At 42.9% G+C, this 26,020-nt stretch overlaps 1 protein-coding gene across 1 annotated transcript in view; it reads left to right on the top strand.

Moving 5' to 3' along the window:
* Positions 1-26,020, top strand: part of SLC26A5 (solute carrier family 26 member 5) — a 1,021,139-nt gene that overhangs the window by 311,621 nt on the left and 683,498 nt on the right. Inside the window, exon 3 of the mRNA XM_044088519.1 lies at positions 21,196-21,335. Within this exon, the coding sequence (XP_043944454.1) occupies positions 21,196-21,335 (140 nt within the window). The remainder of the gene's footprint in view (positions 1-21,195; positions 21,336-26,020) is intronic.

Below are 26,020 nucleotides of genomic sequence, written 5' to 3'. Positions count from 1 at the left end.
CAACAGTATATTAGAGAAAAAAAGGAATTTCATATCATATTAAATCTGGCCCTGCAGCTGCATCTATATTCAGTTATCCTAATACGTTATATAACTCGTATAAAGAAATCTCCTTTTCAAGTTCTTCATTTTCTCGTTCTGAAAATTGTACTTCCTCTATTTCTCCTTTTGTATTTTTCATTTCCCTCATTACACTATTATCTTCCTTTACTAGTCGACTTAAATATGCAGAAACTTCTCTTTTTCCTTCTAAAAATATCTTTGTTTATACAATAGCTCTTTAATTTTCTGTTGATTTTTTATATATAATTATCTCTCTTTATCAAAATATACTCTCTCATTTTTTCTAAATATTCCAATGCATCTTTATACACTTTTCTTACATCATACAGCCATTGTAAGTTAACATTTTTATATTTGATTTTAAAATTCATCCACCATTCAGATCAATCTTTGTAAAATGTTCTCATTGTAGTATGATCTCTCCATAACAGCATTATTAATCTTTTTCCTTCTTTATCTCATATTTTCTCATTTAACCTTTTTATTCATTTGCCTATTTTTATATCTTCCTTATTCTCCTTTATCTTTATCCATATTGCTAAGTGATCCAAAAAATCAGCTTTAACGATTTCTAAATTCATTGATTAACAAAAACATTTACTAAAAATGATGATGTGCAGCTGTTAAAAAAAACAACTATATTCAAATATGTTCTTTTTTAGTTCACCTAAAAATATTTTAAAAGGCTGTCCTGTTTTTCCCCCACAGCAGCTCTCAGAAATCAGTTGCTCACATGGAGTGAGAGCAGTGATTGCTGAATACTACTGTGAGCAGTTTTCTTTCTGCCAAGAGTTTTGTGGCTGTAGGGTTGGCATATGTAACATCTGCTAAGGAGTCTGTCCTGAGAATTCAGAAGCATGTTCCGTGTAATGGTAGGTAGTTGTGCACAACAGGCAGCCACACGTGCAGGATGTATGAGATTCAGATACACACTGAGCACAAGCTGGGAATGCCAAGCAATCTAGCAGCCTGCATTGTATGCTGATGGTAAGGAGCAACATTATTAAAATTACAGAATACATTGATGCAAACAGAGTAAACACTATGGCGTAGCAACTCCAAAATGACTGCATGTGCTAGCTCCAGAACGTTTGACTACAGTACAGTTCTGGAGTTGCAGGAGGCAAATTTCAGAAATAAGTATTAGATCGACACAGTATTAACAGAGCCGTATTTGCAGTAGCCTGTTTTTACTACTGATAGTCACAGTGTTGTATGCTGTTGCCTTGGAGACACACTGCTATCTGTCTGCACCTAACGTACCATGCACTTCATTGACATTGAATCTGTGGACTGCTATCATGTGGACAGCCACCGTGCAGGAACTGTTTGAAATGTGTAACCCTGTTTTGCAGGTCTCTGGGATTCATGAAGTGTATGTATGTGTATATATATATATATATATATATATATATATATACACCGGTGGATACCAAGATATGTGTTGCTCTGAAGGGACCTTCAGATGAACATCTGCCTCAGGGATACTCCACCAGTTCCTTGATACCGTGCTACAGCACGTAGGTGAGCCTATGTGGTTTCTTCATACCGCATGCTTTTTATGAACTAGCCCATTTTCCTGAGGTACTGGTGGCCACAGACTGCACCCATATTGAAGTAAAGACCCCACTTGTTAAGTAGGGAAGAAGGTATAACTATAAATGTTACCACTTCACCAACCTTCAGGTGGCCTGTAATACACAGGGTATAGTTCACAATATATGCGCAGGCCACCCAGACAATACCCATGACCCCCGCATATGGCACACGTGCAACTTGTATCAATAGTTTGTGCAGGGAGATGTTCCCCAGGGGCATCATATTGGCAATGCCAGATGTGCTGTGGAGCTATGGTTGATGAAAACAGTCAGAAATTCACAAAGCATGGCAGACCAGGGCTACAACAATGGGTCATCACTGAGTGCATGTTTGACCTGCTGAAGGCCCACTTTTGACACTAGGAGATAATATCTTAGTACATCTGCAATATGACCGTTGCACATGTACTAAGATATTTTTTGTTTGTGCTGTTATATGACATCCTATTGAGAAAATAATTGCAGCAGGGAGTATTTATGCAGGAGGAACAGCTAATACTATAGGCAGTGGAAGCGAAGCATGATGAGGTTGTGGAAGAGCTGGCAGCTATGAGGACTTTGTCAGATGAAGGTGAATGCTGCATTCTGTAGCACTGACTAAGAGGCAGCAACTGGTTTATAACTATTTTGCAAAACTTAAAAGTGATGCATGCAAACCTACAGCAACCAGGATGTGCTTGTGCATGCATAAACTGACCACAGTGTATCAAACATAGGCATAGGCTACCCAAGTTAGTAGAGTACAGAGGGCAGAGAGAGCATAGTTATCCTCATTTGGACAGGTGTTTGGAGAGACCAAGTGTCATCTAAAAGAAATTCTGTATGAATGTTATGACTAATAACGACCTGGTGCAGCACATGTCAGATATAGGGGGAATGATGTGACCGAATGGGTAGGGAGGGGGCACTGTTACAATTTCTGGGGGTGTGTTGGGGAGGTGTTGGATGCACATTATCAGCAGATGTTGCATCATTTGTAGTAAGGGAGTACAAACAGTTCAAGGGCACTCAAAGGATATGTACTGTATATATATCCCATGCATGCCCCCATCCATGGATTACCCATTCCTGAGAGGGTCATGAACACTATACAGCCCTAGGCAGAGGAAGGGTTGCTTCATGAATGCAAGAGATGGCCCATGCCAGGCATTTCTGTGGCATGAGCTTCATGCCCTTGTGGATTTCTGCCTCTTAAACTATTCATCTCCACACTAGATGGTGAGGTGGGCATGGTGGCAGTGCTTGTGCCTGACCTGGTCCTCCATTATCCATGCTGGTCCTCCGCACTAGTGGCAGAAGTGAAGCTGTCATGAGAAGTGTGTCTGGCATGCATCATGCGCACAGGGAGACATGTCATGCAAGATGCCTACAGAACATATCTATCAAGTCACACATATGGGAGATGAAGTCCCTCCGGTCATCTTGCACACCCTGTAAAATGTGCACCATTTCAACAAAGACTGAATTATTGTTAGCCTGTCCTTCTATGATGGCTGTGCACACTTGATAAGTTGAGGATATAGAGGCAACTAACTCAAAAGGGAGATGGGTAGCTGTGTCATTTTTAGCTACTGCCACTCTGACTGCCCATATCTTCCTTTTGCTCAGCAGAGTTGGGGGTAAATAAGGGGGCTACAGTGCACTGGGAGGCATCCCTTCTCAGTTGGACCTGTCTGTGGCTCCCTGTTCCCCCTTGTAGTCATGATGTTCATCGAGTTATCCTGCTGCAGTCATCACACTTGGGTTATCCTGCCATCAGGCAGTCCCACAGTCAGCCCGAATTCCAAACTCTTGGTCTGGCGTTGGTTGCTGTCGCTTCTTCCCTGATGTCAGAGCGCCAGAGGTATATTAGAGGCATCCAACGCCATTTTCTTCAATCTTTCTTGCCGCGCGGTGCCCGAAGCAGAAGCAGTTCGCAAGTGCCGGTCGGCCGACACCTGAGATTTTCGAATCGAGTTTCTGTCTGAAGTCTTCAAAGCTAAGTACCCCATTGGGGAACGTTTTCTTGCCTCAGTCCGATGTCAGAAAAAGGTAATAATTGCATTTCTTGTGGGAAGCAAATACCTCATAAGGACTTTCATCCTTTTTGTATACCTTGCCTAGGCCCAGACCACGACGTCACTGGTTTTCGGTTTTGTGCTAGGTTCAATAAGCGAACTATAAAACGACACTTTGATTTCGCACGACACTACTTCGGTAGAAAATTTAATTACACTATGCTGTCGGAGTAACCGACTACCAGCATGCATAAAAAACGCAAGGATAAAGACAGGCAGCCAAGATCCAAGCCAGACTCCGAGGCCTCGGCTGGGCCGGTCGCCAGTTCTCCGGTTTTCAGTGAGGCGCCTATGCAGCCCCTGGCTACCGCTGAATTGGATCGCCAGACCACTTTGGATCCCCCAGCAGAGAGTTCTAGGCCGACGCAGCCATTTTCTTTAGGCCCTATCGACGACCTTGCAGTAGGGGAAGCCGGTGCTGTAGTAACACCTTCGGTTTCTGAAGGTGTCTTCAGACCGACTACTCTCACCATAAAATCTTATGCTAAGCTTAAGACTCCTCTGAAACCAAAAAAGCCTACACTTCAGTCTCCAGGTCAAGGCCCTATGCCTAAAAAACAGATGCTTAAAATGACTGAAGATTTGATTTCTTTGATCAGGGGTTTCCAACCCCCCCCCTCCCCCGACAAAGGCCTAGACAAGAGGAGGATTATGCCTCCTCTGATCAAGTGTCTGTTTCCTCAGGCTCCTCTGAGGAACAGGATTACTCCTTTCCCCCTTATGAAGATTCTGATGCTGAAGACTCCATTCCCTCAGCTTCTCTCCCTGAAGATTATTCCTTTGGGGAAACCTTACATGCCATGAGGGAACATTTCCACTGGGAAGGTCAGGACTACTCGACTCAAAGAAAAGGCTTTGAGAGTTTCTTTTACTCCCCCAGCACAGACCACTTGCTATCCCCCCAGTTTTGGACATTGTGGATGATGTTTTCTTAGAATCTAGTCTAAATCCAGATTCTCTGCCTCCTGCTCCAGCCAAACCAGATAGATACTATAGAGTGCCTGACTCACATAAATTCCTTTACAAAAGCCCTGTTGCTGATCCAGAGACAATCTCCCAGGGTCCCAAAGGGGCTAAGGCTTCTATGGCTAAAAATTCTGTACCCTCAGAAAGGGACTCCAGAGCACTAGATAGGTGGGGGAAGAAGGTTTACACCTCAACTACTCTAGCTATGAGAGCACTAAATTGTCAATTTCACATGCTTAAATACCAGCAATTCCTAATGTCTCAAATAAATCAAAAGATGGGCACGCACCCTCAACAGTCTGAATTCAAGGAAATGCAAGATCTGTTGCATGCAGCTGAACAGGTGGGCAAACATACTTTACAATGTGGTTTTGATGCCTTGGAAGCTTCCTCTAGAGCAGCTGTTACTGGGTCTGTTATACGTAGGCATGCTTGGTTAAAGGAACAATCTCTGCCTGATCATGTTAAAGCAAAGTTACTGGATGCAGCCTTACAGCAGGATGTCTTATTTGGGGTTAAAGCAGAGGAGGTTTTAAAGAAAATGGAGGATAAGGCAAAATCTATGCAGACGGTCAAAGATTTCTTACAGGTACAGCCCCCACGCTTCAACAGAAATTGGCCAACAAAAAATTGGTCCTTTCCAGCTTCTGACAGACACAGAGGGGTAAATACAGGTGCCCAAGGGGCAGAGGACAAGCACAAATCCCTTACAAACCTCGCCAATGGGGCACTGCAACACAGAAGGGAGGAGAAGACAGGTCCCAAACTACTAGAAGGCAAATACAATGACTTAAACCTCAAACTGCCAAGCAAAACTCTCTTGGCAGCTCCCTTGGGAGGAAAATTAGCACTTTTTGCAGACAACTGGCGCATCGTCACAAAGGACAAATGGGTCCTAGACATTATCTCACATGGATACAAATTCCATTTCCACACCTTGCCAAGGATAAAAGGAATGCCAAACCTGCCACAAAATCAATGGGCAGAGGCACAAAACCAAATTACAGCTGTCATGGACATGAGAGCCATTCAACTGGTACCCACACAGGAGCAAGGCCAAGGATTTTACTCAAGGCTCTTTCTAGTCCCCAGAAAGGACAATGCTTGGAGACCCATTCTGGACCTTTCAATTTTAAACACCTTCTTGCAAGTACCCAAATTCAAGATGCTAACACTACAGCAGCTTCTTCTCATGTTGGACAAGAAAGCTTGGCTAGTAATGTTGGACCTCAAGGAGGCATACCTGCATGTCCCTATCAGACAAAATTGCAGAAGATACCTCCGTTTCATTGCAGGTTCAACCCATTACCAATTCTCTGCACTGCCCTTTGGCTTATCGACTGTGCCCAGGGTCTTCACAAAATGCCTGGCACCAGTAATTGCATACTGCAGACAAAGAGGAATTCAAATATACCATACCTGGACGACTGTCTCATCCAAGCAGAAAGCAAGGACATTCTCTTACAACACCTGGCTTTTGTTAAACATCTGAGTTGCCTAGGGTACACAGTAAATGAAAAGAAATCAAAACTAGTGCCCTCACAAAATATGACATTCCTGGGTGCCAGCTTGAATACAATGGCCCAGATGACTTATCTGATGCCAGACAAACAACTACAATTAACTAAATACTTCAGAACAACGGCAACAAAGACTCAACTCCCTGCAAGAAAAATTCTGCAGGCCTTGGGCTTCATGGCATCTTGCATACTACTAATACCATTTGCAAAACTGCATATGAGGAAATTACAATGGTACCTAAAAAGCGTATGGACTCAACACAGTCACAGCTTGGAAACAATGATAACTCTCATTCCCTGCCTTCAACAGGAGTTTCTGTGGTGGTCACAGGCATGTCACCTCAACAAGGGACAGCCTTTCACCCTACCCCCAGCCAGGCAAACTATGACAACAGATGCATCGGACTATGCCTGGGGGGCACACATGGCAGGACTGTTCGTTCAAGGCATATGGACAGCAGATCAAAGGAATCTGCACATCAATCAAAAAGAAATGCTAGCTGTACAAAATGCTCTGACAGCCTTCAAGGACCTCTTGCATCCAGGACAGCTTATCATAAGGACAGACAACACCACAGTAATGTGGTACATAAACAAACAAGGGGGTACACACTCCTACCCTCTATGAAGGCAAGCAATGACCTTGTGGAACACAGCACTGGCTTACCAAGTTCAATTACAAGCTCAATTCCTGCCAGGAAAAAAAAACACATTGGCAGATGACCTAAGCAGAAACATCATGGATCCCCATGAGTGGAAACTGGATCCACAAGTATTCACAATGATAGCTCAAAAATGGGGGCTCCCAGACATAGACCTGTTTGCCAGCCCTCAAAACTATCAGCTAACAAAATTTTGCACAAGGACTTTTCACGATCAAGTTTGGAAAGTGGACGCACTCTCATTCAGTTGGAAAATGCTATCAGTATATGCCTTTCCTCCATTACCCCTTCTCACAAAGGTGCTACTGCAAGTCAGGATGGAGAGATCCCGAATTATACTCATTGCCCCAGACTGGCCAAGCCAGCACTGGTACCCACTATTAAGGAATATGGCCCAGGGCCCACCATGGATTCTGCCATAAATTACCCACCTGCTCACACAGCAAGACAATCAGATTCTACACAGCCAGCTCAAAACCTTAAACTTGACTGCATGGCAAATCACCTAAGCAACCAGCCAACTCCTCTCGCACAAGCTGTTATGGATGTTATTCTGGAGGCCAGGAGGCCCAGCACCAGGAAAGCCTACTCAGACAAATGGAAAAGGTTTTGCGCCTGGAACCAAGCTAAAGGCCAAAATACGCTTCTGCCTGACATACCTCAGATTCTGCAATATCTAACTTGAGATGTTACACAAAGGGCTTTCTTTTTCATCTATTAAAATCCACGCCTCATCTATTTCTGCTCACTACAACACGGATCCTCCTTTATTTTCACATCCACTCCTAAGGCAGTTTCTCAGAGGGGCCAAAAACATTAGGCCTCCCAGGAGAGCACCAACACCTACTTGGGACCTCAACCTTGTTCTGGAAAAACTCACGCTACCTCCTTTTGAGCTAGCTTTCTCAGCTGACTTAGTTTATATATCATGGAAGACTGCCCTGCTGCTAGCAATTACTTCAGCTAGAAGAGTTTTAGAGCTTCCGGCACTAATGGCAGTAGAGCCTTTCCTCATTTTTCATCAAGACAGAGTTTGCCTACGAACTAACCCCTCCTTTATGCATAAGGTGGTATCCGGTGTGGCTCTAAATCAAAACATCCATTTACCCACCTTCTTTCCAAATCCACAGAACAAAGGAGAAAGACTCCTGCATTCCTTGGACTTTCACAGGCAGCTACGTTACTACTTGGATAAAACTAAGGTTTTCAGAAAATCTGACCAGCTTTTTGTATCCTATGCTACAGCATCACAAGGAAAGGCTATCTCAAAACAGACCATTTCCAAATGGATAGGTCATTGCATACGTTTTTGCTGCACCCACCATGGAAAACCAGTTCCTGCTACCATAAGGCCCCACTCTACCAGGGCAGCAGCTATATCTACAGCCTTCCTCAGGGGGGTGCCAACCAAGGATATTCTGGAAGCTGCAACTTGGAGTTCAGTACACACCTTCACCAAACATTACCACTTACCACTTTACTCTAAGACTAGAGCTGGCTTCGCCACTGCAGTTTTGCAGGGCCTTCTAGCCTCCTCTAACCCTGTTTGATTCCACCTCCCAACCTTAGCTTTGGGATTCTACCCAAGTGTGATGACTGCAGCAGGGTAACACGATGAACGTAGTACAGTTTTGTACCTACCATAAATGTAGATGTTCGAGTGTATACCCTGCTGCAGTCCAGGTTACCCTCCCTCCATCCCCTCTGAACTAGCTGAACTTATCTCTACCACTCTATTCTATACTGCCTCCATGGTGTATTTGCTTGTGCCTAAGGGTTTTGTTTTATTTTTCCATATAGCTATGTATATATATATATATATATATATATATATATATATATATATATATATATATAGTTTTTGCCTACCTATTAGGGGCACCTGACATCTGGGGCAAGAAAAACTGAAGAAAATGGCGTTGGATGCCTCTGCTATACCCCTGCCGCTCTGACGTCAGGGAAGAAGCGGCAACAACCAACGCTGGACCAAGACTTTGGAATTCGGGCCGACTGCGGGACCGCCTGACGGCAGGATAACCCAAGTGTGATGACTGCAGCAGGGTATACACTCGAACATCTACATTTATGGTAGGTACAAAACTGTACTTTTCTGTGGGGTGGGTTCCATAGGCACAGAGGCTATGCCTACTAACTGGGGTAGGGATCTGGAGCCCTCATTTTCTGTATCCATTACAGACACTAGGATATTGCCAGGAGCCATGGTAGTATTTTTTATTGCGGAAAGAGTCAAAAGGTTGGGCGTTAGGAGAGGGTAGGTGGAGTGAAATTGAAAAAGAAAATGTTCAAGAATATTAGCAATGTCCTTGGGGTTAGAGAGGCTGGTACCATTGGAGATGAGTTCAGTACAGAATTGTAGATTACTTCTAAATATTTTAATACAGCTGAAGAAGGCCTTGTGATTGCCTTTTGAATTAGTTTATGTTCAACTGAATTCTTCATATTGGTTGGGTATTCTGCATGCTCATAGATGGAGACTTATAATGGGCTCTAATGTGATAATTCATTTTATTGAGAGTAACTAGGACTTCAGCTAGTTCCAGATTTGTATTGTGCAAAATCTGATGAGATTTGATGGGGTTACAAGTAAATACAAATACTCTTGCAAAGTTGCTGGTAGATGTAAATGCATTATAAGCATTGTTCCCTGGAATGAGGAGAGTGTTATTACAGTGAAACCAGGTTTCTGTAATTACATAAATGCTCATCATCATCATCAAGCCTCTTTTTCCCATTTTCTGCATGGGGTCAAGGTGTCGTGTCAACTGTCATCATCTCTATCTGTTCAATGCCACTCTACTACCTTCTTCTATACTCTTGCTTGACTGTCACAGGCTTTCTCACACCTCTTTGCCGGATGCCCTTGTTTCCTCTTGCCTTCTTCCTGTCTATCCAAAATCATCTTCACCAGATTGTCTTCTGCTTTTCTGTATATGTGCCTGAACCACCATAATATGTTCTCTTTGAACCTTTCTGCAATTGAAGCTATTTTGACTTATGCTTTTTTTGTCCTCATTTCACCGTCTGTCCCACAGTGTGCATCCTACCCACCTATCTCAGGCACTTAATCTCCATCGCCTCTAGCTTCCTCAACTGCTCTGCCTTTATTGCCCAGGTTTCTGTACCATACAGTATTAGTATTACTATTCGCACCACCATTCTGTACACCTTACTTTTCAGCTTCTATGGTTTTCTTCTGTCATATACTTCACTTTATGCTTTGTGCCAGTTGGCTGCAGCCCCAATGATTTGAGCTTTGACCTCTTCATTCAGACTTCCCTTGTGAACCATTCCTTCCAGATATTTGAAGCTGTTAACCTGTTCCACTATTTTTCTTTCTATCTCAGTTCTCAGCTTCTTCTGATTCCCCCCCTTTGCTGCCATTACAACTGTATTATCTGTTCTCACTTTCATCTCATGTAGCTTCAGTTTTGCATTCCATTCCCCTAACCTTTGATGAAGTTCTTGGTCAGTCTGTCTGTAATGCCACTTGTCTGCATACAGCGGTTTTGTTGATCTGTCCCCTCTGTCCTGTTTGCTAATGTAGTCAATCACCACTATGACTAGCAGTAGTCTCAGAGCTGAACCCTGATGCACACCCCCTCAGTGAGACCAAACACTGTTCGTACGTGAGTCATGGGGTCCTTGCACACCTTGCACTAATTCTCCCAATACTTCTGGGACTTCAAACCACAACAGGACTGCCCAAGTCAGCTTTCTTGGGACCTTGTCATATGCTTTCTCCAATTATAGGAATGCCTATTTGGACTCTTTCCTCATTTCTTTTAGCTTCTTCTCACTTGTCTGTCTCACTCTAAACATTGGGTCAGTTGTGCTGTATCCTGATCAGAATCCGAACTGTTAGTCTCCCATCTTACTTTCTAGTAATCTGTGTGTTTATCAAGCACCATCTCCAGAACTTTCACACAGTGTGACAGGAGTTTGATATCACTGTACTACCCACAGTGGTGAATGTCCCCTTTGTTCTTCAACAATGGCACTAGTATGTTTATTCTCTGATCATCTGGGCTACTCTTTTCTCTCCATACTGCTATGAGTACCCTCAGGGGTTGTTTCTCCCCTATCTCATCCAACATCTTGATCATATCTATTCTGACCTCATCTGAGCCTGCTCCTTTCCATGACTTTATTTTCCTTAGTACCATATTTTCACACAGTAAAGTTGCTACCTCTGCCACTGTGCGTAGTCTGTGATCTATGTTCACCTATCTTGAGGATACTGCACACCAAATTAGTTATCTACAGTTCTTCTATTATAGGGTACCATCTAGAGTCTGTGCTGTTGCCAACAGTTCCATTCTTGGGTAAGTTTAAGATGGAAGCACTCAGCATATTTTTTGGAGGTGGGGGAACCCCACAGAGACACAGTGAAAACATGCATATTCAAACAGGCATTGGCCAAAGGTCAGGATCAAACCTTGTGCACGGGAGGTGAAGACCTTAACCATTATGGCAACTGGTCCATAATGATTATATCTTCGAGGTTAACAAAGGCCTTAAGTTGAGAGATTTTTTTTTTTTGTTTAGGATTTTGACATTCATCAGTCTTGCCATGATATTATTCAGATTGGAAACTGCTGTGTTGGAATGTCCATCAAGATATCCGTTCCTAAAAAGGCACTGAAGCTAGCAAAATTTTAGCGAGTATGTGAAAACCAAGGGGTGAAATATGGCAAAGCAAGTGGGCCCAGTGATAATTTTATCTCAAGTACACACACACACACACACACACACACACACACACACACACACACACACACACACACACACACACAGGATCCCCCTAAAATGATGCCAGTGTACTAACTAGTTATTGTAGCCAATTTTGCCCCTGAATTTAAGCATAATTCTTGGTGATGGTAGAATGCTGCTGCGGCTGCTGTATTCTGTGGTCTTGCCCTCTTTGAAGACTAGAGCAAAGAGCTCGGGAATGTCTCTGTTCATCTCCCCCTGGGTGGAAGCCTAAGATTATTCACATGGGCAACTACAAGGTTGTACTTGTATCTGGGGTGATGCAGAGGTATGAAGGCCCTATGAACATCTCTGATCCTTTCACCTAAAAGGCAAGTAGTCATCATCCTATACTTGCAGGTTGGCAATGGAGTTAGCAATGATTAATACATTTCTGAGATTTGCTGCAGGCTTATGTGATCTTAAGAGTATGGACTTCCAGTTTAAGTAACTTCCAATAACAGCAGGTATGGTTATGGATAGAGGTGTGGTGTTTGTATTTGTGCTACATGGTTGAGGTAATACCATATATTCTAGCTCATGCATTGATTGAAGTCCACATTAATCTGAGGTACAGTGACATTAGAGATAGTACATATAGTTAGCTGCAGTGTGTGGGTACAGATAGAGTTCCCCTACTTAGAATGAATTTCATAGTATCATTTTAAATTTCAAAATCAATGTTTTTTTTTTTTTTTTTTTTTTGAAGTTTTCATAATATTTAGCTACCCACTTGTGAAAGGGAAGTTTGAAAATATCATCATGCAAGTGTAATATTTTATTTATTTTGTGTGCATGTTTAATGCTTTCTTTATACTAATGAAGACTGAAAAACCTCTTTCATTTTCACTGCCCCTTTGAATGGAGAGGTTTCATGGATTCAAGGCCTCATCTACCCAAGCTGGCGATAGCGCAAGGGAATGTGAAAGATACCATAGCACTTATTGAAAAGAGAAGGGAAAGATCCTAGTGCCCTGGCCAAATTTCCCTTAGCCAGTATGAATTACTGTTTTGGGTCTCCCCTGAAAAAATGCAGTTGGCCGAATGTGAGTAATAAAGTCAACAATGTGCAACTAAATAAATGGATTTGGAGACATGTCAGTTTTACACTGAACTGATCTTTTATCCTGGTTGTTTATTATTAACTTAAATTTAGGATACTGACTGTTTTAATGTCCTGTTTTAGGGTGATGTTCTTCGTGTTTCACTGTTGCAGTCATTACATTTGGGTAATCTGCTGGCAGGTTGCCCTCAGACGGCCTAAATTCCAAAGTCTTGGGTCCTGCGTCGGTTGCTGTCTCCTCTTCCATGACGTCAGGGTTATAAAACATGCAGCCGACGCCATTTTCTTTAGTCTTTCTTGCCGTGCGGTGCTCAAAGCAGAAGTATTTCGCAAGTGCCGGTCAGCCGACTACTGAAATATTTGAGTTTGAGTTTCAGAACCGAAGTCTTCACTAAAGTGAAGTACCCCATTGGGGAAACTTTTTTTTCTTGCTCCATACCGATGTCAGAAAAAGTTAATAATTGTATTACTTGTGGGAAGCAAATACCTCATAAGGATTTCCATTTATACTGTATTCCTTGCCTAGGCCCTGATCACAACATGCCTGGCTGTCGGTTTTGTGCTAGATTTAACCAAAGCACTATTAAGCGTCTGTATATTTTTGCCTCAAAGTATTTTGGAAACAGATTTAATTACCCAGAAATGTCGTCGGATAGCAATCCGACTATCGGAGTACACAAAAAACGCAAAGAAAAGAGCAGAGAAAGGCAGTAGAGATCCAAAACAGACGACAAAGCTTCTTCTAAGCCAGTTGCCAGTTTGCTGGTACTCAGTGAGGCGCTTTCGCAGCCCCTGATACCCGCTACCTTCGAGTCGCAGGCCTCTACCAACACCCATCTGGAGTCTGGCATGCGGCAAGATACTCAAGGTATTGGACCGACGGATGTATCTCTCTCAGATGGGTCCAGAGCCGCTGAGCAGGCACCGGCTTCTGAGGGTGTATTCAGACCTCAACATTTGTATATCAAACCGAAGACAGCTGCAAAACCAAAGACAAAAGCAACTTCTAAAACTAAAAAAAAAATGCATGAACCACGTGCACAGGCCTCTATGCCTAAAAAACAGATGATCAAAATAGCTGAAGACCTTATTACCTTGATCAGGGGTACCCATCCCCCTACAGATAAGAGGCCTAGGCAAGACACTGATTATGAATCTTCAGATCAGGTTTCTATTTCTTCTGATTCCTCTTCTGATCTATACCTCCCTATGAGGATTCTGATGCAGAGGAGTCCATACCATCTGCATCTCCTCCTGAGGATTATTCTTTTGGAGAAACCTTGCATACTTTGAGGGAGCATTTTCACTGGGAGAGTCAAGATTTCTCAGAATCAAAAAAGAGGCTCAGGGATTTCCTTCTTCTCCCTCAGCACAGGCCTTTAGCCATTCCCCGTTTTAGACATTGTGGATGATGTGTTTTCAGAGTCAAGCTTGACCCGTGACTCCTTACCTCCGGCTCCCAGTAAGCCTGATAGATATTACAGGGCCCCTGACTCTCATAAATTCTTATTTAGAAACCCTGCTGCTGATCCTGAAACTATTTCACAGGGTCCAAACGGAGTTAAGGCCTCAACAGCAAAAAATCCTACCTCCTCTGACAGAGATTCAAGGGCACTGGACAGATGAGGAAAAAAGGTTTATACATCTGCAACCTTGGCAATCAGGGCCTAAAACTGTCAAGTTCATATGCTTAAGTATCAACAACATGTTATGAGATTGCTGAAACAGAAAATGATGTTGATTTCTGAATGTGCAGAAAATAAAGAATTGCAGGAATTATTGCATGTAGCTGAACAGGTTGGAAAGCATACTTTGCAATGTGGTTTTGATTCCTTAGAGGCCTCCTGCAGGGCCGCACTTACTGGATCTGTGATTAGGAGGCATGCCTGGCTAAAAGAACAAAATTTGCCTGATCATGTTAAAGAAAAATTGCTAGATGAACCTTTACAGCATGATACTCTGTTTGGTATTAGGGCAGAAGAGGTTTTAAAGAAAATGGAAGACAAAGCTAAGTCTATGCAAACTGTTAAAGACTTCTTGCCAGTGCAGCCACCAAGATTCAGCAGACACTGTCCTAAAAAAAGTTGGTCCTTTCCTGTGTCAGACAGAGCTCAAAGGGGCAAATCCAGACGCCCTAAGGGTTCCAGATACCAAGCTCAAGATTCATACAGGTCAAAGCAATGGGGCGCTTCTACCTCCAAATCTGGAGGAGAAAAAGCGCAAACCTACAGAAAACAGTCCCAATGACTTCCCTCTGCCTACACCAAGCACTTATCTTTTGGCAGCATCCTTAGGGGGAAAATTACCACTTTTTGCTCAAAATTGGCAGTTAATAACCCAGGACAAGTGGGTACTAGCAGTATCACAGGGATACAGATTCCATTTCCACACTCTGCCAATGGCAAATGGTTGGCCAGATCTACCAAAAAATCAATGGGCAGAGGCACAGAAACAGGTTACATCCCTCATGGATATGGGGGCCATTCAGCCAGTACCAAAACAGGAAAAAGAACAATGTTTTTACTCAAGACTGTTCTTGGTACCCAGAAAGGACAAGGCCTGGAGGCCAATACCGGATTTATCGATTTTGAACACATACCTGAACATTCCAAAATTCAAAATGCTGACTTTGCAGCAGCTTCTGCCCATGCTGGGCAAGAATGCTTGGCTGGTGACATTAGACCTAAAAGAGGCATAACTGCATGTCCCAAGAAGACAATCGTGCAGAAGATACCCCAGATTCAAGGCTGGCTTAATGCATTACCAATTCTCTGCACTGCCCTTTGGCTTATCTACTGCGCCCAAGGTCTTTACAAAGTGCCTGGCACCAGTAATTGCATTTTTCAGACAAAGAAGCATACAAATACACCCTTATTTGGACGACTGTCTCATTCAAGCAGAGAACAAGGACATTCTTCTTCGACACCTGGTGTTTGTGAAAAGGCTTTTAAGATGCTTAGGGTACACAATAAATGAAAAGAAATCACAACTGGTACCCTTTCAAAAGATAACATTCCTGGGTGCAAGCTTGAATACAACTGTCCAGATGGCTTACCTCATGCCAGACAAGCAAAGGCAACTGACTACTTACTTCAAACTGATGGCAACAAAAACCCAGTTATCTGCAAGAAAATTCTGCAGGCTTTGGGCTTCATGGCATCCTGCATCCTACTGATTCCATATGCAAGACTGCATATGAGGAAACTTCAATGGTACCTAAAAAGTTTATGGAGTCAACATTGTCACAGTCTGGAAACAATGATTCCTCTCATTCCCTGCCTACAACAGAAGTTTCTATGGTGGGCAAAGGTATGTTACCAAAACATGGGATGGGCCTTCACTCTACCCCCTGCCAGCCAAACCTTAACAATAGACGCATCAGATTATGCCTGGGGGGCTCACATGGCAGGAAGATGCATTCAGGGCATATGGACCCCAAAACAAATGCATCTATATATCAACCAGAAAGATATGTTAGCTGTTCAAAATGCCCTAACAGCCTTCAAGGACTTACTTCATCCAGAACAACTACTGGTAAAGATGGACAATACCACGGTCATGTGGTATATAAACAAGAAAGGGGGCACACACTCTTACCCCCTTTGCAGATTAGCCATGGCACTGTGGGACACCGCTTTGACCTACCAAATACATCTTCAAGCTCAATTCCTGCCAGGAAAGCAAAATACTCTGGCAGACAATTTAAGCAGAAACCTTACGGATCCTCACGAGTGGAAACTAAATCCACAAGTCTTCAGCATGATAACAGAGAAATGGGGGAGCCCAGACATAGATCTATTTGCCTCTCCTCAAAATTATCAATTGAGAAGATTCTGCACAAGGACTTATCACAGACAAGCATGGGAAGTAGACGCCCTATCTTTCATTTGGAAAAACCTATCAGTTTACGCCTTTCCTCCTCTGCCTCTTCTTCCCAAGGTCCTCCTAAAAGTCAGACAAGAGAAACCAAAGATGACACTAATTGCCCCAGACTGGCCCCGCCAATACTGGTACCCAATCCTAAGTAACTTGTCTCAATACCCAGCTTGGACCTTACCTCAAAGAAGTCAACTACTTTCCCAGCAAAGCAATCAGATCCTGCACAATCAACTCCAGACACCGAACCTGGCAGCATGGCTGATCATGTAGTTATACAAACAACACCTCTCAGTAAAGCTGTGATGGATGTCAACTTGGAAGCCAGAAGGCCTAGTACCAGAAAATCTTATGCTGATAAATGGAAGAGATTCTGTGCTTGGAATCAAGCACAAGGAACTGATACAGCAGAACCAAATATTCCTCAGATATTACAATACTTTACTGAGATGCTTGACAAAGGTCTATCTTTCTCATCAGTTAAAATCCATGCCTCTGCCGTTTCGACTCATTACAATACAGAGCCACCAATCTTTTCTCATCCTTTACTAAAGCAGTGTCTTAGAGGAGCCAAAAATTTAAGGCCTCCCAGAAGATCACCATTGCCTGCATGGGACCTCAGTTATGTGTTGGAAAAGCTCACCCTGCCCCCATTTGAACCAGCTGCTACCACTGATATAAAGTTCTTATCATGGAAAAAAGCTCTGCTACTAGCAATTACTCCAGCAAGAAGAGTTTCAGAGCTACAGGCCCTCATGGCTGTAGAGCCTTTTATCATATTTTACCCAGACAGGGTGTCTCTGAGGACAAATCCAACATTTATGCCTAAGGTGGTTTCCAGTGTGGCTCTTAACCAAACTATTCATCTGCCAAACTTTTATCCAAATCCGCAGAACAAGGGGGAGAGAATTCTGCATTCCTTGGATGTACACAGACAGCTAAGATGCTACTTGAGCAGGACTAAAGCTCTAAGAAAAACTGAGCAATTACTAGTGACATATGCTGCAGGATCAGAAGGAAAGGCGATTTCAAAGCAGACAATTTCAAAGTGGATAAGCCACTGCATCCGTTTCTGCTACTTACACCATGGTAAACCTGTGCCCAAGGGCATTAGGTCTCATTCAACCAGAGCTGCAGCTACTTCAGCAGCCTTTCTCAGAGGAGTACCAACCAAAGACATTCTAGAGGCTGCTACTTGGAGTTCTGTTCACACCTTTACAAAGCATTATCATTTGCCTCTCTACTCTAAGTCCAGGGCAGACTTTGCCACTGCAGTTCTGCAGGGCCTTATAACTGCACCTAATGCTTTTTAGCTCCAGCCTCCCAACCATAGCTTTGGCATTCTACCCAAATGTAATGACTGCAACAGTGAAACACGAAGAACATAGTACAGTTGTGTATACTTACCATAAATGTAGATGTTCAAGTGTATTCACTGTTGCAGTCCAGGTTACCCACCCACCATCCCCCTGTCTTTCTGGAGTTTATCTTTCCTTCTCTATCTCCTACAACCTATGTGGTGTATTTGCTTGTAGATGAAGGTAAAGTTTATATTGATGCATGTATATATACATATATATATATATATATATATATATATATATATATATATATATATATATATATATATATATATACCTTTTTATGGGCACCTGACATCTGGGGCAAGAAAAACTGATGTAATGGCGTTGGCTGCATGTTTTATACCCCTGACGACCTGACATCATGGAAGAGGAGACAGCAACCAATGCAGGACCCAAGACTTTGGAATTCAGGCTGACTGAGGGCAACCTGCCAGCAGATTACCCAAATGTAATGACTGCAACAGTGAATACACTCGAACATCTACATTTATGGTAAGTGTACACAACTGTACTTTTTCTTTAAATCTTTTGAAGTTCATTATTTTAGTTAGTAATACTTCTTTTATGTGTTAGCATAGATCCTGTTCTGCAATCTCTTCCCATACCCCTTCACAGTGTACTCCCATTTAGGTCATTATACTTCATCTGTGACCAGCTCCCTGTTGAAATGTTGGAACTCAAAAGGTTGAGTGTTGAAAGGCTAAAAAAAAAAAGACTGAAAACGTGGAGATGAGCCAGTCTCAAAAATAGCTCTTCTCCTAGAATTCTCTTTTTGTTGGGGGGAGGGGTCAGGTAAAGCTCCCTACACCCCACAAACTTGTACAACTCAGAGATTTGCCATACCTTAGAGAATATTCTGAGAAATGTAAATCTGATCTGTTGGCCATTCAGTCTCTGTATTTCAGGACTCACTGTAGCGGGTCCCGACATTTCAAATGGTTACTGTTGTGATTTACTTTTACAATTTGCTGTTCCTTACCCTGTGTCACTGCCTGTTGCTTTTTTCATCAGTGTGCTGCTTTCCCCCATTTTTGCATTCACTGTTTTTCTGTATCCTTTAAGGTCATACCTGAAAATAGAGTGTAGATAGTTTTATACTCGAATTTCAAAAAATACAAAAAATATACGTAACCGGGTTCAGTTGCACTGAAATTTGTCATCTTCAAGTGATGTTTGTATGGCTCTGAGATCCCCATCCCCTGTACTCTGATCAGAAGGTGCTCATTGCACCTTTATGCTTTAGATTATCCATAACAGAGAAAACCTGCAATTTAGTAAACCTGCATGCTGACTGCTTTTTTGACCATCTCACCATTCTTTGAAATATGACATATAGTGGATATAAAAAGTGTACACACCCCTGTTAAAATGCCGGGTTTTTGTGATATAAAAAAATGAGACCTCAATAAATCATTTCAAAACTTTTCCTACCTTTAATGTGACCTATAACCTGTACAATTCAATTGAAAAACAAACATCTGTTAGGAGAAAAAAATAAAAAATGTGCAATAAACTGGTTATATAAATGTGCACACCCTTAAACTAATAATATTAAATTTGATTTAATTACAGCATTCAGTCTTGGGTACACACCTGCTATCAATTAAAGAGACTTTGATTAACCCCAAACAAAGTTCAGCTGTCGTAGTAGGATTTGTTTGACATTTACTCGGTTGCCTGCTACAGCAAACGCCATGGTTCGCAGAGAGCTTACAAAGCATCAAAGGGATCTCACTGTTGAAAGGTATCCGTTAGGAGAAGGATACAAAAAAATTTCCACAGCATTGGTTATACCATGGAACATAGTGAAGACAGTCATCAAAAAGTGGAGAAAATATGGGAAAACAGTGACATTGCAAAGAACTGGACATCTCTCAAAAATTGATGAAAAGACTAGAGAAAAATTGGTCATGGAGGCTGCCAAGAAACCTAAAGCAACACTGAAGGAGCTGCAGGAATTTCTGGCAAGTACTGGTTGTGTACTACATGTGACAACGATCTCCCATATTCTTCATATGTCTAGACTATGGGGTAAGGTTGCAAAATGGAAGCCTTTCCTTACACAGAAAAACACCCAGGACCGGCTAAAATTTGCAAAACAGTACATCAAGTCTCCCAAAAGCATGTGGGGAAATGTGTTATGGTCTGATGAGACCAAGGTTGAAAATTTTGGCCACAATTCCAAAAGGTACGTTTGGCGCAAAAACAACACTTTGCATCACCAGAAGAACACCATCCCCACAGTGAAGCATGGTGGTGGCAGTATCATGCTTTGGGGTTGTTTTTCTTCAGCTGGAACTGGGGCTTTAGTCAAGGTGGAGGAAATTATGAGCAGTTCCAAATACCAGTCACTTTTGGCCCAAAACCTTCAGTCTGCTAGAAAGCTGAAGAGGAATTTCACCTTTCAACATGACAATGACCCCAAGCATACATCCAAATCAATAAAAGAATGGCTTCACCAGAAGAAAATTAAAGTTTTGGAATGGCCCAGCCAGATCCCAGACCTAAATCCAATAGAAAATCTGTGGGGTGGCCTGAAACGGGCTGTCCACAAGAGATGCCCCCGCAATCTGACAGATTTGGAGCGCTTTTGCAAGGAAGAGTGGGCAAATATTGCCAAGTCAAGATGTGCCATGCTGATAGACTTCTACCCAAGAAGACTGAATGTTTTAATTAAATCAAAAGGTGGTTCAGCAAAGTATTAGTTTAAGGGTGTGCACACTTAAGCAACCAGCTTATTGTACATGTTCATTTTTTATATATTTCCCCCTAATAGATTTGTTTCTCAATTGGTGTGCAGGTTGTAGGTCACTTTAAAGGTGAGAAAATTTTTAAACTTATTTATTGTGGTCTCATTTTTTTATATCACAAAAACCCTGCATTTTAACAGAGGTGTGAAAATTTTTTATATCCACTGTACATGGAAAGGGAATAATCTGGCCAAGCATACTGTTTTTATTGGTTTGTGCAGTCATCATTCTTATACGAATGTGGAAAGTGTGTGTGTGTGTGTGTGTGTGTGTGTGTGTGTGTGTGTGTATATATATATATATATATATATATATATATATATATATAAAATATGTATATCTAGAGTGAGAGCGAGCACACAAAGTTTATTCATTTTCAAATGTAATTGAGTAGTACGCTGTTAGCATAAATTTATTGATCTCTCTGTCAGTACATATGCAAAATGGATATTAAAATCTGGTGACATTTTATCATCTTAAAATCAGTACTTTTCTTTTTTTTCCAGATGTTCCAGTAAAAGAGCCAGATCTCTTCTGTATACATTTATTCCAATTTTAAAATGGCTACCAAGATATCCTGTGAAGGAATATTTGCTGGGAGACGTTATATCTGGTTTAAGTACAGCAGTCATGCAGCTGCCTCAAGGTATGAAATGTAGCCATTTTTTCCATTCTGTAAGAATAAAAGCAGCTTGTATAGCTTTGCTTATGATTTGATAAAACAAAAGTCAGTGTGATTAAATCATGCTTCTTAAAGAGCATCACATATTCTGGAAAGTTTTAATACTTAATTTTATTGTAGAAACATTTTTCTGAACACACACACACACACACACACACACACACACACACACACACACACACACACACACACACACACACACACACACACCTGTCATATCCCAGGCTGTTCCTCACTTAGCACTTCATGTCCCAGTAGTGATGAGGTAGAAGTGCTGTAGTCTGGTGCCATCCTAGTTGTGCAGAGTATTTTGATGCCTTATCCCTCCACCCACCTTCACATGCCTACTGTGTAGTGGCGTCACTGTGGCACGTGCTGTTCCATGTGAGCACCTGCTTACATCCATTGAGAGTACCCTACTGATCCTGGAACTGCTAGTTGAACTGTTGTATCCTGCCTCCACCAGGGGCAATAGTACAACAGGAAAACTCTTCTCGAAATGCAGAGAAAGATAGTTGGGAAGTATCTTTCATTCCCCCTTCCTGCATAAGTCTGTCTTGTGGTGCTGGGATTGCTAACCAAGTATGGTTTCCAGCATCACAGACAAGAGCTGCTCAGATGCTAAATCTTTCATGTAGCATATATCTGTAAAATCCATAATGGAGAAATCATTTGCCATGTATAGAAACTGATAATATCTGTAGCAATTAAGCTGTAGGTACTGTTTTTCCTTAGTTTGTAGAAACTGATCAGCAGGATTTAAGTTTGGGAACCGAAACTGGTAATGTGAAGTTGTTCAGTTTCGCTGTTCATTCTTTACTGATGGGTTCAGAGCTCTGATACAGCCAATTGCAAAGCTCAAGGTCTTCAAATAGCTTGAGGCCAAGTCCCTGTCCCATGATGCACCTGTGAATTACCTCAGATCTAGTTTGCCGCTGCAACAGATCGGAGGTTCTGAATTAGCTCGGGCCAGATAAGAAACATTTTTCATTAAAATTCCTATAAAAGTTTTTGATAGCTAGCATAGTTAGTTAGGTTTGTTTATAAAGCTCTTATAGCTTTCAATGTGCTGTTCCCTTCCCTTTTACTGTTTTTCATATATTTCTAGTTGGCCTCTTTAGGCCTAGTTAGTTGTAGTTCTTTATAGGTGTGGTCTGTCTAGCCTTCGGGTTTTGTATGTAAGACTCAGTACAGTAAACCTTAGTCTATATAGATAAGCTTATTGTTTTTCCTTTTTCAACTTGCTGTGCTATTTAGTGACCTTTGTCACATTTCTTAGATAGTTGTAGTAATAAGATTTCTGTGTAGCCTTCTGTATTTAGATAAGGCTTAGTCATTTATTACTGTCTAAATTTACAGTGTACCCTACTTATTTACATAAGATTGTTGTTTCTCAGTAGCTTTCTTTGTTGGCATGGTCTGCTTTGTGTGATATCACATAATGTGTGTGTGTGTATGTCTGTGTGTGTGGTTTAGCCTGTTTTTATTAAGGCTTACCTGCTATTATTTCTGTTGTGTGAAAATTTACTTTTGTTGTTTTTTGTGTGGTAGCAGTAAATATTTTCTAACTTTATTATGCGGATCAAGATAAGCACCCCAAATCTGGGTTCAAAAAGTGCCCAAGTGTGGCCAGAAAATGTCAGTTACAGAAAACCACGTCAACTGTGTTTATTGCCTAGGGGCTCTGCATTTGCAAGACAGTTTGCCATTTGTCATTCCTTCTCCTCTAGGGTCCTGCAGGAAAGGAAAAGGAAACTGATCGATAGAGGCTTGTTGAAGCCTTCATTTCAGGAAGCTTTGAGTGTCCAGGATGGCTCCGGTAGGTCTTCGAAGTCTTCTAGGACATCCAACTCAAAAAAATCAAAGAAGTCATCTACCTTGGCTCCACTGCCCTCTGAGCCGACAGTCTTTTCCTTTCAAAGCCGGTCCCCAGTCTTGGAACCGGTCTCCGAAACTCCGAATCGTTCTGTTCTCCAGTCAGTACCACCTTCAGTACAATCTTCACGATTATCTATCAGCCTGTCAGATCTAGACATGAATAGTGTGGTACAGAAGCTGTTGTCAGCACCGGCATTAGCCAAAATGTTATCGGCTTCGACCCAAATGGCTTTGGAGCCGAAGACCATTGCACCGATTATTACTATTATTCCTCCTCCGAGCCATGCTGGTCCTTCATAGCTGGAGAAGGCAGACCTGATCTTAGTGGAACCCTTGGAGCCAACACCTGCTCCAGTGTCTTCAGCTCCATGTACTCTGACATCCTTGGTGCCTATCGAGGACTCTAGGAGCCGGCACTCTCTAGTCGGGTCATAGGAGGACAGTTGGACCGACTTGCCAGTTCCGACTTTGCCTCTCGGGGCCTCGGCTCGATGAGTTGTGCTCCTACCTCGAGCTCTGAGCCCACTGTCCTGGTGCCAGGGGTGTTGATGGTTTCCTCGGATCTGTCAGCTCCCTCGCATCGGAGCAGAGGTGCTTTCGATGCCATGAGGAGAGTCATGTCTCCTAGGACATCCTTGACCTCGGGTCTGCCCTCTTCCCCTAAAGTGCCTGTGCCTGCTTTTGCCTCACATGTCCTGAGTAAGCGTAGAGACCCAGAGTCTCAGGAAACCTCAATGGGTGTTCCCTGCTCTTTAGGCCCCCACTGATGAGGTTCCCAGGAAGAGATTGTGCAAGAGGAAGCACCTAGACTCCCCACTGGAGTCTTTCACATCGAATACTGACTTAGATGAGTCAGAATGGTCCTCATGGTCCCCCTCTGAGGATATCTCATTCACGGAGATACTCGAGATCTTTAGGCAGAGGGGTGACTGGCAGTCCAAAAGCCCTATTGAGGATGAGTCAGTTCTCCTGAAGGCTTTTTTGGGTCTCAGCCCCCCACCTTTTGGGTGTCTCCGCCCTTCGATGAACTAATGCAGCTGGTCCCACGAAGGGCGTGGGAGTCTCCGGATACTATGGAGCTTGTCCCTAGGAGGCCTAATAAATTAATTTCTGCCACACTTGACCAAACATCCTTAACTAAAGGTGTTCCGGTTGATGCCATGGTGGTGGCGGTGGCCATCAAGAAGGAAATGTCTGAGACTTCCTCGCCTATCCATCCTCCTAACAGAGACTGTAAGATTATGGATAGATGTGGGAAGCGCATGTTCAGTTCAGCAACCTTTGCTCTCCGTTCGCTGAACTACTTAACTCATTTTACTAGGTTGCAAAGAGATCTCCTTAAGGAGTTAGGAGATGCTCTTCAGGGTACAGTAGCTTCCGACAAAGTTGTTGTGCAGCTTGCTACCCTAAATTCTATCATCAACTCATTTATGTGCCTCATATGTTATGCAGCTGATGGAATGAGTAGGGCAGCGGGTACAGGAATTGCTCTTCCTGGATATGATGTGCTTGTGTTCCTTCGTGGAGTCCTTCAATCTTCCTTTGTGAATACTCCCTTTGATGGCTCACCCTTTTTGGGCCTAAAGTGAAGGAAACCTTAACCAGGTGTGAACAGGACAGAAAGACACTGTCTACCGTCGGGGTCTGTTTTTTCACCCCTACCCGACCATACCCTAAAGGTCAAAGGGGAGGAAAAATGTGGATCCAAAAAGCCCAAGGAGCCTTTCAGGACACACATGGTGAACCCACCTCCCGGGGCAGAGGAGGGAGTAATAATGGAAGATGCTGCCCTTGCGGCAGTGGGGGTCCGCAACACCAGGGTGACAGAGATCACTTCTCTGGGACACCCTACTAGTATTCCTGAGAAGAGGCCCGACTGTCCTGCTCTGGAGGCAGTCAGGGGTCGCTTATCTTTGTACCCAGACGCCTGGCTCAGTATAACAAAAGACAGCTGGGTACAAAGTATCATTTCCAGTGGGTACTTCATTCCATTTGCCACACCCCCTCCAATCATAAGAAAAGTCCCGGATGTTCCACCCAGTTACAGGGAACAGGCAACAATAGAGGTCCAAATGTTGCTAAGAAAAAGAGTCATTCAACCAGTCCCAGCAGACTAGACAGGATCCGGAACTTACTCAAGATTCTTTTTGGTTCCAAAGAAGAAGGGGGACTGGAGACCCATATTGGACCTCAGCAGACTGAACCAATACATAAAGAAAGAGAAGTTTCAGATGGTCACGCTTCAGTCTATACTTTCCTTCTTAGGGAAAGACAATTGGATGTGCTCGATAGATCTCAAGGATGCGTACTACCACATAAAAATGGCCAGGCCATCCAGGGATCACCTGCACTTCCGGCTGGGAGCCAGTCATTACCAGTTTCAAGCCCTGCCATTTGGTCTCACTACAGCCCCCAGAGTGTTCACCAAATGCATGAGGCGTCTAGGATTCCAGGTGTTTCCGTACCTAGATGATTGGCTCCTTACCGCCACCACCAGGCATCAACTCATTCAGGCCAGGGAATCCACTCTGTCACTCTGCAATCATCTGGGCATTACAATCAACTCAGAAAAATCTGCCTTGTCGCCATCGCAGCATATCATTTTTATAGGGGCAGAATTGGACACCACCACCACCACTTTAAGGCTTCCAATAGAAAGAGTCTCTCTTTATCGTCAACATTTTAGCATCCTGATATCAAAGGACAAAGCACCAGCACTGGAAGTTCTGAAAGTATTAGGCATGATGGCAGCAGCAATTCTAGCCATACCA

The sequence above is a fragment of the Protopterus annectens genome, chromosome 11.part0 (assembly GCF_019279795.1).
Source record: "Protopterus annectens isolate FY-2018-M chromosome 11.part0, PAN1.0, whole genome shotgun sequence".
Lineage (NCBI taxonomy): Eukaryota > Metazoa > Chordata > Ceratodontiformes > Protopteridae > Protopterus > Protopterus annectens.
Note: the sequence above shows the minus strand (reverse complement) of the source record. Positions and strands in the feature narration are given on the sequence as shown.